Raw genomic sequence first — 13695 nt, 5'->3', positions numbered from 1 at the left:
GGCCAATGGAAAACTAGATAAACCAACTGCCTTGAATACTCATCTCTTTTCCCATGACTGCTGTTAGAAATTCAGTGTGGTGTTTCATGTCATGTTCCCTATGACTCCATGGTTAGTTGTGTCGAACAAGGACAGGTGTTAAGGTTTCAAACATTCAGGCATTCTTGTGCTTTCTAAGATGTAAGCAGAGTATAGTGTTGCAGGTGTATAATACTGCTGTTTCTAAGATGTAAGCAGAGTATAGTGTTGCAGGTGTACAATACTGCTGTTTCTCCTCGTCTGAAACAGAATCTTTGTAACTGATGCTTATAGAGGAAGTGTATGAGCGTAAAACCTTCCCCAGACAACGTGACTCCATCCTATACAGGACAGCAGAGGTTTGAAGGCCAGGCCACACTGAATATTGATCAATACTCACCTTCAAGGTCTTACAGGACCTCAAGGCCCTGGCCAGAGACTCACAGTCCCGGAAGGTGAACTCAAACAGGTTCCACTCAAAGTTCATGCCACAGCCCTTGACCCTGTAGATCACATCCAGCTCCTCCAGGTGGGTCAGCTTGTCAAGCAGGATGCTGAAGTCAAAGTGGTCCATGGACGGTCCGTCGGAGGCCATATCGCTGGCGGAGTCCGAGCAGTCATCCTCCTCTGGCTTCTGGGGCTCCTTGATGGGGGGGAGGAGCTGAGAGATGTCCAGCCTCTTCACATAGTCCCTGCAGAGAGGCACCATGTCCAGCACTGTCTTTGGCTCCGTCACATCTGGGATGAACAGTTCAATGATGTTCTCCAGGTGCCTCTCAAAGAACATGCGTTTCCAGCTGTCGCCATACTGAGACACATCACACAGCCCCCAGCGCCGCCTGCAACACCGGTCCCAGTAGCCCTCGTCGCTGATCCGATTGGCCGTCACACGCAGGGGGAGAGACGGGGACAGCCTCTCTAGGACGAAGGACTTGTGACTGGGGAGAAGCTCTTCAAGGATGGGATTCTCTGTGATGTCGGTTTGAAAGAAAGATGCATTCAACTATCAAAGATTAAGAAACAATAAAACAAGCCAACCATTTGACAACTATCAGGAGCTATCCAAATCATACCTTGGAAGTTCCTGACTATGTGTTGCAGACACAGGTTTGATAGGAGGGGCACCACGGCCAGGGACCACTCGGGGTCCTCTGCTATGACCCGGCGCATCCTCCGGGGGTCCGCTGCTGGGTTCAGGGCTGCTACTGGAGGACAGACCCCGGGGGACTGGGCATTGGCTGCAGTCATGTCTGGGGTTTCGCTCCCTCCTCTTTGTTATTATCCAATTACCTGGGGTGCAAAATACATATAAATGAAGGACCCTGTCCAGAAACAGTGTCTGTGTGACGCTAGAGGGTGTTTCAATATGCAGGCTCACGTTACGGGACTGTAGGCTTCAAGGCTGCGGCTCAGTTACAGGAAGGTTTTCACGGTTCAATTCAGGGCAAACAATGCACTAACCCACTCTATATCCACAATTATACAAATGTTACACAAAAGTACCTAATTTTGAAACGAATACGGTGCGATACGTCCCGCTGAGCTAGCATGCTAACCGGAACCCGCTAGCTTGAGTCGTCCGTCTCCCTTGGTTACCAACAAGGCAGGCGAGCTCGAGACACGCCCATCACCATATGCGCATGCGCGCTGCGCGCCGCCGAGGCTGCAGGCCGCTCTTCAATACATGAGAGAGAGACTCCATCTCACAATAACATATCTATTGACCTCTAGTCTACTATCGTATAACCATTCTGTGTTTGGCCGCATACTACAATAATGTAATAGCCATAACAGATTTCCATGGTATTAAATCCCCATTCAGAATAGAATCTCAAGACTGCCCAAGGGGAATTGAAGACATTAAAGATATTAGCGAACCGTTTGATCAGTAGCCTATCCTACAGTAGCAAAAAGACAGTGATTTAGACTTACCGTGCATAGACATGAGAGTGTGTGTTCTGTGATTTAGACTTACCGTGCACAGACATGAGAGTGTGTGTTCTGTGTTCTGTGAGTGTGTGTTCTGTGTTGGCGCAGTGTAGCTGTGCCATGATCCTGCTGTGAGACCATTTGGTTCCTTCGAAGCCGACAGATGGAACCAGGCTCGTGGACACAGTGCATTTGGAGAGGATCCACCCTAAAGAACCAAGCCTATCATTCTGCAAACCCACCGTGAAATGACGTCAAATCCATGTTCAGGATTGTATTCAACTGTATCCAGCAAAATATGACTCAGACAATAAAACTGATGTCCTGAAAACAGAAGGTTCTCTCAGTCTCAGACGGTCTGAATGGGGACATGTCCTAAACCCTCACAGGGACATGTCCTAAACCCTCACATGGACATGTCCTAAACCCTCACATGGACATGTCCTAAACCCTCACATGGACATATCCTAAACCCTCACATGGACATGTCCTAAACCCTCACATGGACATGTCCTAAACCCTCACATGGACATGTCCTAAACCCTCACATGGACATGTCCTAAACCCTCACAGGGACATATCCTAAACCCTCACATGGACATGTCCTAAACCCTCACATGGACATATCCTAAACCCTCACATGGACATGTCCTAAACCCTCACATGGACATGTCCTAAACCCTCACAGGGACATGTCCTAAACCCTCACATGGACATGTCCTAAACCCTCACAGGGACATGTCCTAAACCCTCACATGGACATGTCCTAAACCCTCACAGGGACATGTCCTAAACTCTCACATGGACATGTCCTAAACCCTCACATGGACATGTCCTAAACCCTCACAGGGACATGTCCTAAACTCTCACATGGACATATCCTAAACCCTCACATGGACATGTCCTAAACCCTCACATGGACATGTCCTAAACCCTAACATGGACATGTCCTAAACCCTCACATGCGTTCACCTCACTGTAATATAACGCGTCTAGACAGAGAAACAGCATGATCAGCTTTAACACAAACTCCAACAATCATGCCATCCTCAGACTCACGATGCCCACTACAGGTCTGGTGCTGCTGGACCCGGGCTCAGGACCTTATGGGCAGATGCGGTGTGACTGGTGGGGAAGTGGAGAAACGAAGCCCGGTCCTCCCGTGTCTTAGTCTGTCCCTCTCCTCGGTGTCCTGCACAGCCATGGGGCATTGACTCAGCTTGTGCCCTCGGTGTCATTGCTTATACGGGCATGTGTGTTTGGCACAGTAACACTACACTGACTCGGTTTGAAGCTTACTAGGATGTCTACTCGGTTTGAAGCTTACTAGGATGTCTACTCGGTTTGAAGCTTACTAGGATGTCTACTCGGTTTGAAGCTAACTAGGATGTCTACTCGGTTTGAAGCTTACTAGGCTACTACAACAGTAGCCTACACAATATGAGAAGGGGGCAGTGTTCTACAGAGCACATGATTATGCTGGCACTGCAATGACATAATAAGGCATATTATTAGGAGCGTTTCTAAATTATGTAATAAGCTGAATAGCCTTACATAGTAACATAATTGGACATGTCACGTGGGAGTGTGGATTGTGTCTGTGTGAGAGAGTGAGATCTCGCGAGAGAGGGAAAGAGATTTCGGTATAACTGTCGTTGACGTTGTTCTTTTTCTGAACAGACTCGTGGAGGAGGCGGGAGGAGGGAGGAGGGAGGAGGGAGGCGGGAGGAGGAGGCGGGAGGAGGAGGCGGGAGGAGGGAGGAGGGAGGAGGAGGCGGGAGGAGGGAGGAGGAGGCGGGAGGAGGGAGGAGGGAGGGTGGCTCTAACTGGCCCCCCGGGCTGCCCGTCACTGTCGCCCTGGTGTGACCCAGCCTGACAGACACACGCTTCCCTTGACATGGGCGATCCAGCCCAGGAGAGGACGGGAGAGAGTTCCTCCATGTTGGCCTCTTGGGGTGAATGTTGGGCTTCCCTGCATCTGCGCTGGTAGCACCTAGAACTGGATATCTAAACCCCCCAGACTCGCCATGAGGATTCATGATTCAGTGAAACTTTCAAACAAAACTGGCCACTAAAGACTAATTAAGATGGAAATTTGATCGGGGTTCAAGTTTGTCATTATTTTAAATTCTTATAATTTCCTTCAATTTAAAACAATGTGTAATATAGCATTATGTTGAATAGCCTATGCATAAGGCTACACCATATTAGTTGAAGAAAATTATCATGTAGCCTATGTTAAAGGTGGGGTAGGTAGCTTGACGTCAACAAGGCCTCGATTGGTCATCTTTTTCAAAAGAACCCGCCCCTCCCTCCTGTCAATCATGATGTAGTCCCTCCCTCCAAACATGACTGGTAGGTGTGGCGAGATAGAGACCCTGATTGGTCAATACATTCGGGCGCTTTGCATTCTTTGAATCCAAAATACAGAGGCAGCGGTAAACACGGAGATCCATTTTATTCTCAGAGCACTTCTGTTACTGATAGCTGAGAGGATATTATTATTATATTATGGATATTATTATTATATTATTGTTACTGATAGCTGAAAGGATATTATTATTATATTATTGTTACTGATAGCTGAAAGGATATTATGCCAATTTTACCAAATAAAGCCAAAAGCCATGTTGCTTAGCAACTGATACAAGGCAAGCGGAAGTGTTATAACAGCATCTCCAGAGTTCTCTTCATAAGGGGAACCCTAACCCTACAGATGGGTTCAGAGTTCTCTTCATAAGGGGAACCCTAACCCTACAGATGGGTTCAGAGTTCTCTTCATAAGGGGAACCCTAACCCTACAGATGGGTTCAGAGTTCTCTTCATAAGGGGAACCCTAACCCTACAGATGGGTTCAGAGTTCTCTTCATAAGGGGAACCCTAACACTACAGATGGGTTCAGAGTTCTCTTCATAAGGGGAACCCTAACACTACAGATGGGTCCAGAGCCTCTCTTCATAAGGGGAACCCTAACCCTACAGATGGGTTCAGAGCCTCTCTTCATAAGGGGAACCTCTTGTTTTTAAGAAAATCTTACAAAAACAATTCAAATGTTTTTTGCTCATCTGGCACCACCTGGTGTCCATTGTCAGCCATTTTTTAATAAAACATTTTCATTGCAGTGTACAGGTAGTGATGCAGGAATGTAGCAAAGATAAGAAACAGCTCACAGTCAACAAACCTATTGATATTCATTATTCAATCCGCTGACATTAGAACAAGGATATGAAGTGCAGGGGTCAGGGGTCAGTTAGGTTTTTCTGTGGGACTTTTGAAACAAGTGAATAAACTTTTGTTTTGATCCTTTATTTATACATGGTTACAAAAAAAAGCCATCTTGAACATCAGCTGAATGTTATAAACATGTGAGTGCAGCGCTGATTTCCTGGCCAGGTTGTGGCGAGGGGGGGGGGGGGGGGGGGGTCATCAGGCAGGGCTGGAGAGGAGATATCTGCCCCAGTCCCCCAGCTGGGAGACCCAGGGTTGAACAGACAGGGGCAGATAATTCACAAGTCTGCTTCTGTGCTGCAGCAACATGACTGTTCAGATTTCAGGGGCTGGAATGAGGGAGGACTCCCAGCCTTCTTCAGCTGTAGGATGATGACAATATTATTGGTGTTATTGTTGACAGTAATGATCCCTTTTGGTGTACACCTCCCGTCAACAGACACCTCGGACTCTGAATGGAGGTGGACACCATCACAGCTGAAATAACAAGTAGACTTAAACAAGTCTAACCATAACAGTCAGCATCAAACATGACTCGTTCATACAGGTCTGATACAGAAGTGCGTTTTCCAAAAAAAAGTCTCTTGGAGCTGTCAGTCAAACCAGCCTCGGACGAAATGCGAACACAAAAAAAAACAGTGAATAATGTCCCACCCAGCGAACGGGCTAATAGAGAATGTCGTCGTCCTCGTCGGTGTCATCGGAGATGTAGTACGGGCTGGACTCCCAGTGGCTGCTCCCCACCAGGGAGTTGAGGCTGTCCAGGGAGTTGAGGCTGTCCAGCGAGCGCTCGCTGCTGCTCAGGACGCTGCTGCTGCTGCTGCTGCTGCTGTTCCCATCATGGATCAGCATCACCTCCTCAGGTCTGGGGGCTGGAACCAGACAACACACCGCCTGTGACTCACCACCCCATACCACCCCAGACCACCTGTGACTCACCACCCCAGAGCTGTGACTCACCACCCCAGACCTGTGACTCACCACCCCAGACAGAAGCGCACAGAAGCCGTTTGCGCCGCAGTTGGTTGGCCAGCGCAACATTAGGTGTGAGGTTTGAAATGAAATGATGTCACCGTGAAATCCTCATGAGGTCTGGAGTAGCTCCTATTAAAACGCGGGTGAAAGTAGTAGTGAAAGTGACGCACCTCTCACCTTTCCTCTCCACGATGAGGGTCTGCCTCCTGTCCTTCATGTCGGGGCTGAGGTTGTCCACCATGCGGTCGATGCAGTTGTCCAGCACCAGCGAGCGCGTCTGGGACTGGATGGCCTGCCGGCAGATGGGGCACTCGTCCTTCCTCTTGCGCCACTCCCTGATGCAGTGCAGGCAGAAGCTGTGGGCGCAGTTCAGCGTGACGGCCTGCAGGGGGACATCAGGAGAGAAGCACAGCGCAGCTCAAATGAGAGAAGACCGTCTCACTGGTCAGGAGGCCGAGAGCAGCGTGGTTCTTTTAGTGATCTCTGGGCAGAGCGACGTGTAGAGCGTCGTGTAGAGCGTCGTGTAGAGCGTCGTGTAGAGCGACGTGTAGAGCGTTGTGTAGAGCGTTGTGTAGAGCGACGTGTAGAGCGGTGTGTAGAGCGGTGTGTAGAGCGTTGTGTAGAGCGTTGTGTAGAGCGTTGTGTAGAGCGTTGTGTAGAGCGGTGTGTAGAGCGGTGTGTAGAGCGGTGTGTAGAGCGTTGTGTAGAGCGTTGTGTAGAGCGGTGTGTAGAGCGGTGTGTAGAGCGGTGTGTAGAGCGTTGTGTAGAGCGGTGTGTAGAGCGTTGTGTAGAGCGTCGTGTAGAGCGTCGTGTAGAGCGTCGTGTAGAGCGGTGTGTAGAGCGTCGTGTAGAGCGTCGTGTAGAGCGGTGTGTAGAGCGTCGTGTAGAGCGTCGTGTAGAGCGTCGTGTAGAGCGGTGTGTAGAGCGGTGTGTAGAGCGTCGTGTAGAGCGTCGTGTAGAGCGTCGTGTAGAGCGTCGTGTAGAGCGTCGTGTAGAGCGGTGTGTAGAGCGACGTGTAGAGCGTCGTGTAGAGCGTCGTGTAGAGCGGTGTGTAGAGCGGTGTGTAGAGCGTCGTGTAGAGCGGTGTGTAGAGCGTTGTGTAGAGCGTCGTGTAGAGCGGTGTGTAGAGCGGTGTGTAGAGCGGTGTGTAGAGCGGTGTGTAGAGCGGTGTGTAGAGCGTTGTGTAGAGCGGTGTGTAGAGCGTTGTGTAGAGCGGTGTGTAGAGCGGTGTGTAGAGCGGTGTGTAGAGCGGTGTGTAGAGCGTCGTGTAGAGCGTCGTGTAGAGCGTCGTGTAGAGCGTTGTGTAGAGCGGTGTGTAGAGCGACGTGTAGAGCGTCGTGTAGAGCGTCGTGTAGAGCGGTGTGTAGAGCGGTGTGTAGAGCGGCGTGTAGAGCGGTGTGTAGAGCGTCGTGTAGAGCGGTGTGTAGAGCGACGTGTAGAGCGGTGTGTAGAGCGTCGTGTAGAGCGGTGTGTAGAGCGGTGTGTAGAGCGGTGTGTAGAGCGTTGTGTAGAGCGGTGTGTAGAGCGGTGTGTAGAGCGTTGTGTAGAGCGGTGTGTAGAGCGTCGTGTAGAGCGGTGTGTAGAGCGACGTGTAGAGCGGTGTGTAGAGCGTCGTGTAGAGCGGTGTGTAGAGCGTTGTGTAGAGCGTTGTGTAGAGCGTTGTGTAGAGCGTCGTGTAGAGCGGTGTGTAGAGCGGTGTGTAGAGCGGTGTGTAGAGCGTCGTGTAGAGCGGTGTGTAGAGTGTTGTGTAGAGCGTTGTGTAGAGCGGTGTGTAGAGCGGTGTGTAGAGCGGTGTGTAGAGCGTTGTGTAGAGCGGTGTGTAGAGCGGTGTGTAGAGCGGTGTGTAGAGCGGTGTGTAGAGCGTTGTGTAGAGCGGTGTGTAGAGGAGCATACCTGGATGAAAAGCTCGGCGCAAATGATGCACTGAAGTTCATTCTCCAACACGTCGGTCATTTGTGAAACGACTTCCTCTTTCTGGGCTCTTGCTTTTTCCTTCTCTTCCTACAGAGGAAACGCATTCTTTTCACTTAATAGTTATAAACATACAGTCAATAACTTAAATTCTCTTTGTAAAGTGCTTTGTGCATTATATAAACATTTCAATTTAATTTTATTACCTTCAAACAGTTCAAAAACAGATACATTTAGACAATTTAACCATGAGGGAATCACACATTCAGAAGCATGAGGGAATCCCATTCAGAATCAGAGGGAATCACACATTCAGAATCAGAGGGAATCCCATTCAGAATCAGAGGGAATCCCATTCAGAAGCATGAGGGAATCCCATTCAGAATCAGAGGGAATCACATTCAGAAGCATGAGGGAATCCCATTCAGAAGCATGAGGGAATCCCATTCAGAATCAGAGGGAATCCCATTCAGAAGCATGAGGGAATCCCATTCAGAATCAGAGGGAATCCCATTCAGAATCAGAGGGAATCCCATTCAGAATCAGAGGGAATCCCATTCAGAATCAGAGGGAATCCCATTCAGAATCAGAGGGAATCCCATTCAGAATCAGAGGGAATCCCATTCAGAATCAGAGGGAATCCCATTCAGAAGCATGAGGGAATCCCATTCAGAATCAGAGGGAATCACTCATTCAGAATCAGAGGGAATCACTCATTCAGAATCAGAGGGAATCCCATTCAGAATCAGAGGGAATCCCATTCAGAATCAGAGGGAATCCCATTCAGAAGCATGAGGGAATCCCATTCAGACACACATACCTTGGTCACCTCCAGCTCTTTATCCTTGGCCAGGAGAACCTTCTCAAAGCCTTGTCGAGAAAGGGCCAGTTCCGCTATCACTTTCCTCTGCTGTGAAGATTGAAAATACATCCCATAATAAGAACCAAGAAAACAAGCTCTGATGCGAGTCTGATGTGGTGTAAATATGTAGTCTGATGTGGTGTAAACATGTAAACATGTAAACAATGCTGAATTCCAAACCTGTGCTTTAAATTAATCTTACTCATCAATCAATGCCATTGGCTACACTGATGACATCATTACAACCTGTTACCTCCAGTAGAGCCTCTTCCAGCTGTTTCTTCATCAGCTCTTCTTGCTGCTGTGTTTTTTGCACCTTAAAACAGAAGCACAACACGTCAGAACCCTGAAACATGAATGTGATTAAATCCCAGATGATCCTTAATAAGACGTCAGTTCCAGAGCCCATTCTCCTTCCTTTAAGGGTTGCTTTAGGTTTATTGCTGATATATTTTCTGTCTTTGTGCAGTAGCCGCGTCATTGCTTGATTTAACCTTGTTGAAGCGACAAACTTAATTTGGACCTGAATGACCCCGTAAGCAATGTAAAAGCTGACCCACTCCATGGCAGAGTGGACTGCTGTGGACTGCAGGCTAGTTTCAATGGTAGAAGACAAGCGCTTAATGGAGGCGTTTCAGATGCTTCCTCTGATGTCACTTACAAGCCACCTTCAAGAGGCACCGCAGTTACAAACATCCACCAGCTGGACGACACGGAGAAGACCACAAGAATGGAAGCAGGCTACTGTAGGCTACTGGCGCGGGGTGAATACGCTGCTCTGACCGGGGATCACTGGACACCGGTCAGGAATCACAATCACAAAGACACAACAAGGTCATGTCTTTGAATTGAAATATCTTCATTTGAGGGCTTTTGCCAGCAAAAACGGATATAGGATCATTTTGAGATTAATTGCGATTAATTAATTACAGATCATGTAATTAGATTATTACGAGTCTGCCGCAGAGGCAGCGGGCCGCAGCGAGAACGCGCCCGGAACCAACTTCAGCACCACGGACAGCGGGGACAGGTATTAAACGGCACAAAAGCCCAGGAAAAGGAGCAGACAGACCATCCCTAGACCGTCCAGGACCAAACCCTGCCCGGCCGAGGAGGCGGAGCCACCGAGTCAGCTCAGCTCACCTTTTTCATTATCTCCACTTTTTGCCCAAGTTTGCCTAGAACTGCCAACCTCTCTGCCTTGCATGTTACAATATATATAAATATTATTGCCTAATGCATTGTCTATGGTGTATTTTCTATGGTTTTGTGTGTGTGATGTATTGAGTTCATTAAGGTGATTTTATCTGGGCTATTTCCTCGTAGGTGGTGGAAGATGACGAAGGCCGGAGTTCTGAAACGTGTTGGTTCAACACTATGCGCATTAACAGCAGTTAGAACCTTCTAGAGAGTGTTCCCTTCCCTTTTAGAACCTTCTAGAGAGGGTTCCCTTCCTCCCTTCCCTTTCCGTGACCCCGCCTCTCACCTGCAGCCGTGTCTCCGCCTCGCTGATGGACCTCTCCAGCACCGCCATCTTGTGCACCTGGGCCTTCAGCGTCTCCAGCTGGGCCTGCAGCTCCCGGACCTGCTCCTCCCTGCCAGGGTGGTTCGGCCGCGCCTCCCCCTCCAGCGCCTCCAGCTGGGCCTGCAGCTCCCGGACCTGCTCCTCCCTCCCGGGGTGGTCGGGCCGCGCCTCCCCCTCCAGCGCCGCCACGCGTCTCTGGGTGTCGTCCACCCGCTCCCGCAGTGCCTGCAAGTTCCCACTGACCCGGACGGACCAGGGGGTTAGGGGTCATAGTATCATCTGACCCGGGGACTGACGGACCAGGGGGTTAGGGGTCATAGTATCATCTGACCCGGGGACTGGATGGACCAGGGGGTTAGGGGTCATAGTATCATCTGACCCGGGGACTGACGGACCAGGGGGTTAGGGGTCATAGTATCATCTGACCCGGGGACTGGATGGACCAGGGGGTTAGGGGTCATAGTATCATCTGACCCGGGGACTGGATGGACCAGGGGTTTAGGGTCATAATATCATCTTATCCTATTTTAACTTTACTCTATTTAATGTTTTGCTTTTAGTGTTATTATTGTCTTTTTTTTATCTCTGCACTTTTTCTTACTCGTTGTCACTAAATGAGGGCAACCTCCGTGTCCTTCGGGTTTAAATAAAGGTTACTGAATTTTATTGAAGCGTACAAAAAAATCTCTATATATTGTCCAAAAGTAACATTGCAGATAACTGAGTATTCTTCCATTTTGTGCACGCATAACTACACAAAAGTCTTAAGTTTACCATGTTCCAAAGTAGGAAGATCCTCTCTAACAATATCAAACCAGAAAGAGTGGCGTGCGTGTAGCTGATACTGTGCTGTACCTCTGCTGAGCATCACTGCCCGAGCTGCTGAGTCCTCCTGGGGGTGACGGCCACCCCCCCCTCCGTGCGCTGGGCCCGGCCTCGTCCGCCTCCCTGGGGCAGCCGTCTGGGAGGCAGGGCGGGGCCAGGGGCTTGTCTGAGGAGTGACGATACAGCTTGGACTTTGACGAGGTCGAAGGTTCCAGTTCATCTGCGTTGAATTTCCTCTTGGTTCTCTTGCATCTGGAGGCTGGGCCCGCCCCTTCGCTAGGTCCTTTAGTCAGGTGGGGTCTGATGTCTTTAATGGGCAGCCGCACCAGCGTGTACTCAAACTCCACCTTCGAGCCGGTGACCACTGGCACCCCCACCTGGATCAAGTCCCCCTGGTTCAGCTGGCGAGCCTTATCCGCTGGGATCCTTTCCCCGTTCACAAACACCCCATTCAGGCTCTGAGAGAGAACAGAATTAGCTCTCTTAACATCATGTAGCAACAGATAACATCACATTCAACTGAAACTCATATAAGGCAAGGATGAACTTTACCCTCTTGTCAGTCACTGTCCATTGGCCATCTTCTCTTTGCTTGAACAAACAGTGCAGCCTGGAGATCATCAGGGGGAAGTCTGCAGACACCAGCTGGTGGGTGACGTTTAATCCACGTCCAACTGTGACCTGACAAGACAACACAGACCAGAGGACAGGGAATAAGTCCAACTGTGACCTGACCAGACAACACAGACCAGGGGACAGGGAATGAGGACCAATGTGCATTTAAGACAATAACCTTGTGTCCAATGCGACGTGTGTGGCTCACGGGTTTGCTTTGGGACATTAGGGTTAGGGTTGGTTAGGGTTAGTTAGGGTTAGGGTACGTTATTGATTGTCAGAGCCAGTGAATACTCACAGGCCTAGGGTGTCATGGTTATTATGATTATTATGGTCAGTGAATACTCACAGGCCTACTGTCTCATGCATCTCAGCCATATGGGTGGTTGTTTTGAAAGCAGCCGTAACTAAGACTAGGTAACTAAGGCCCAGGCCAGGCGAGGATAGCAACTCATGTCAGCTCATTTGTTTGTAGTTAAAATGTGAAATACTTCTAGGTCGTGACAGCACTGGTATAAAGGGACAGACAGCACTGGTATAATGGGACAGACAGCACTGGTATAAAGGGACAGACAGCACTGGTATAATGGGACAGACAGCACTGGTATAATGGGACAGACAGCACTGGTATAAAGGGCCAGACAGCACTGGTATAATGGGACAGACAGCACTGGTATAATGGGACAGACAGCACTGGTATAAAGGGACAGACAGCACTGGTATAATGGGACAGACAGCACTGGTATAAAGGGACAGACAGCACTGGTATAATGGGACAGACAGCACTGGTATAATGGGACAGACAGCACTGGTATAATGGGACAGACAGCACTGGTATAAAGGGACAGACAGCACTGGTATAATGGGACAGACAGCACTGGTATAAAGGGACAGACAGCACTGGTATAAAGGGACAGACAGCACTGGTATAATGGGACAGACAGCACTGGTATAATGGGACAGACAGCACTGGTATAATGGGACAGACAGACAGCACTGGTATAATGGGACAGACAGCACTGGTATAATGGGACAGACAGACAGCACTGGTATAATGGGACAGACAGCACTGGTATAATGGGACCAGACGTGTTCCCCTCAGTTAGCTGTCTGTCTAGTTCACATTCAAAACTAGCGCGGCTAGCTGGCTAGCTTAGCTTAGCTTAGCTCGACCAGTTACCTGCTAGCCTAGCTTAGCTCGACCAGTTACCTGCTAGCCTAGCCTAGCTTAGCTCACCTCCGTGTTCTCCTGCTAGCCTAGCCTAGCTTAGCTCGACCAGTTACCTGCTAGCTTAGCTTAGCTCGACCAGTTACCTGCTAGCTTAGCTTAGCTTAGCTCGACCAGTTACCTGCTAGCTTAGCTTAGCTCGACCAGTTACCTGCTAGCCTAGCCTAGCTCACCTCCGTGTTCTCGAACAAGCGGAGCCACTCCGAGTCCTTCCCCACTCGGGTCAGACACCATGTCTCTTTGTTAGAGATGTCCTCTTCTGTTGCAGGAGAGTGGGATGATTCACATGCGTCCATTCTGAAACATATTAAGAGAAACTTCCCAGACTTGCGAGCTAACTAAGCTAACGCGTTCAGCGGCTTGTTTTGCTTTCTAGTGAAGCCCTGCCCCCTAGGATGCAGGAAGTGACGTGTCCTCGGAAATGACTTGTGTCCTCGGTGAGGAGACTCGTGTCCTCGGTGAGAAGACTTGTGTCCTCGGTGAGGAGACTCGTGTCCTCGGTGAGAAGACTCGTGTCCTCGGTGAGGAGACTCGTGTCCTCGGTGAGGAGACTCGCGTCCTCGGTGAGAAGACTCGTGT

General features: G+C 49.6%; 2 protein-coding genes across 4 annotated transcripts in view; both read right to left on the bottom strand.

Annotated features, from left to right (window-relative positions):
* The window catches only part of drc5 (dynein regulatory complex subunit 5), a gene marked incomplete at its 3' end in the record, with an annotated part of 6928 nt that extends 5701 nt beyond the window's left edge, over positions 1 to 1227 (bottom strand). Inside the window, exons 1-2 of the mRNA XM_084440170.1 lie at positions 1092 to 1227; positions 419 to 987 (exon numbers count right to left, since the gene is read on the bottom strand). Of these exons, the coding sequence (XP_084296296.1) occupies positions 419 to 987; positions 1092 to 1188 (666 nt within the window). The 5' untranslated portion in view covers positions 1189 to 1227. The remainder of the gene's footprint in view (positions 1 to 418; positions 988 to 1091) is intronic.
* Positions 1228 to 5071: 3844 nt separating this feature from the next.
* Positions 5072 to 13456, bottom strand: rnf8 (ring finger protein 8, E3 ubiquitin protein ligase). Of its 3 annotated transcripts, XM_084439798.1 has the most exons (10): positions 13290 to 13456; positions 11826 to 11954; positions 11304 to 11731; positions 10410 to 10686; positions 9177 to 9239; positions 8882 to 8971; positions 8044 to 8151; positions 6328 to 6532; positions 5830 to 6047; positions 5072 to 5537 (listed from the first exon to the last, which is right to left on the bottom strand). In XM_084439798.1, exons 1-9 carry the CDS (start codon positions 13410 to 13412, stop codon positions 5842 to 5844), a joined length of 1629 nt encoding a protein of 542 aa, XP_084295924.1. In that variant the 5' UTR covers positions 13413 to 13456; the 3' UTR covers positions 5072 to 5537; positions 5830 to 5841. The 3 variants fall into 3 exon arrangements, with proteins under 3 accessions (XP_084295924.1, XP_084295923.1, XP_084295925.1); XM_084439797.1 differs by having other exon boundaries at positions 5072 to 6047; XM_084439799.1 differs by lacking the exon at positions 5072 to 5537 and having other exon boundaries at positions 5912 to 6047; positions 6321 to 6532.
* Positions 13457 to 13695: the final 239 nt, after the last annotated feature.

Source organism: Borostomias antarcticus (assembly GCF_949987555.1).
Source record: "Borostomias antarcticus genome assembly, chromosome: 6".
NCBI lineage: Eukaryota > Metazoa > Chordata > Actinopteri > Stomiiformes > Stomiidae > Borostomias > Borostomias antarcticus.
Note: the sequence above shows the minus strand (reverse complement) of the source record. Positions and strands in the feature narration are given on the sequence as shown.

What these genes read in the sequence shown, in the direction of transcription:
- rnf8 (XM_084439797.1), bottom strand. Translation starts at nt 13,412, where the DNA reads ATGGACGCATGTGAATCATCCCACTCTCCTGCAACAGAAGAGGACATC. An exon ending in GCTTGTTCGAGAACACGGAG is followed by an intron (nt 11,955 to 13,289) that starts GTGAGCTAGGCT and finishes TTGTCTTGTCAG; the next exon opens with GTCACAGTTGGACGTGGATT. An exon ending in TGGAAGAGGCTCTACTGGAG is followed by an intron (nt 8,972 to 9,176) that starts GTAACAGGTTGT and finishes CAATCTTCACAG; the next exon opens with CAGAGGAAAGTGATAGCGGA.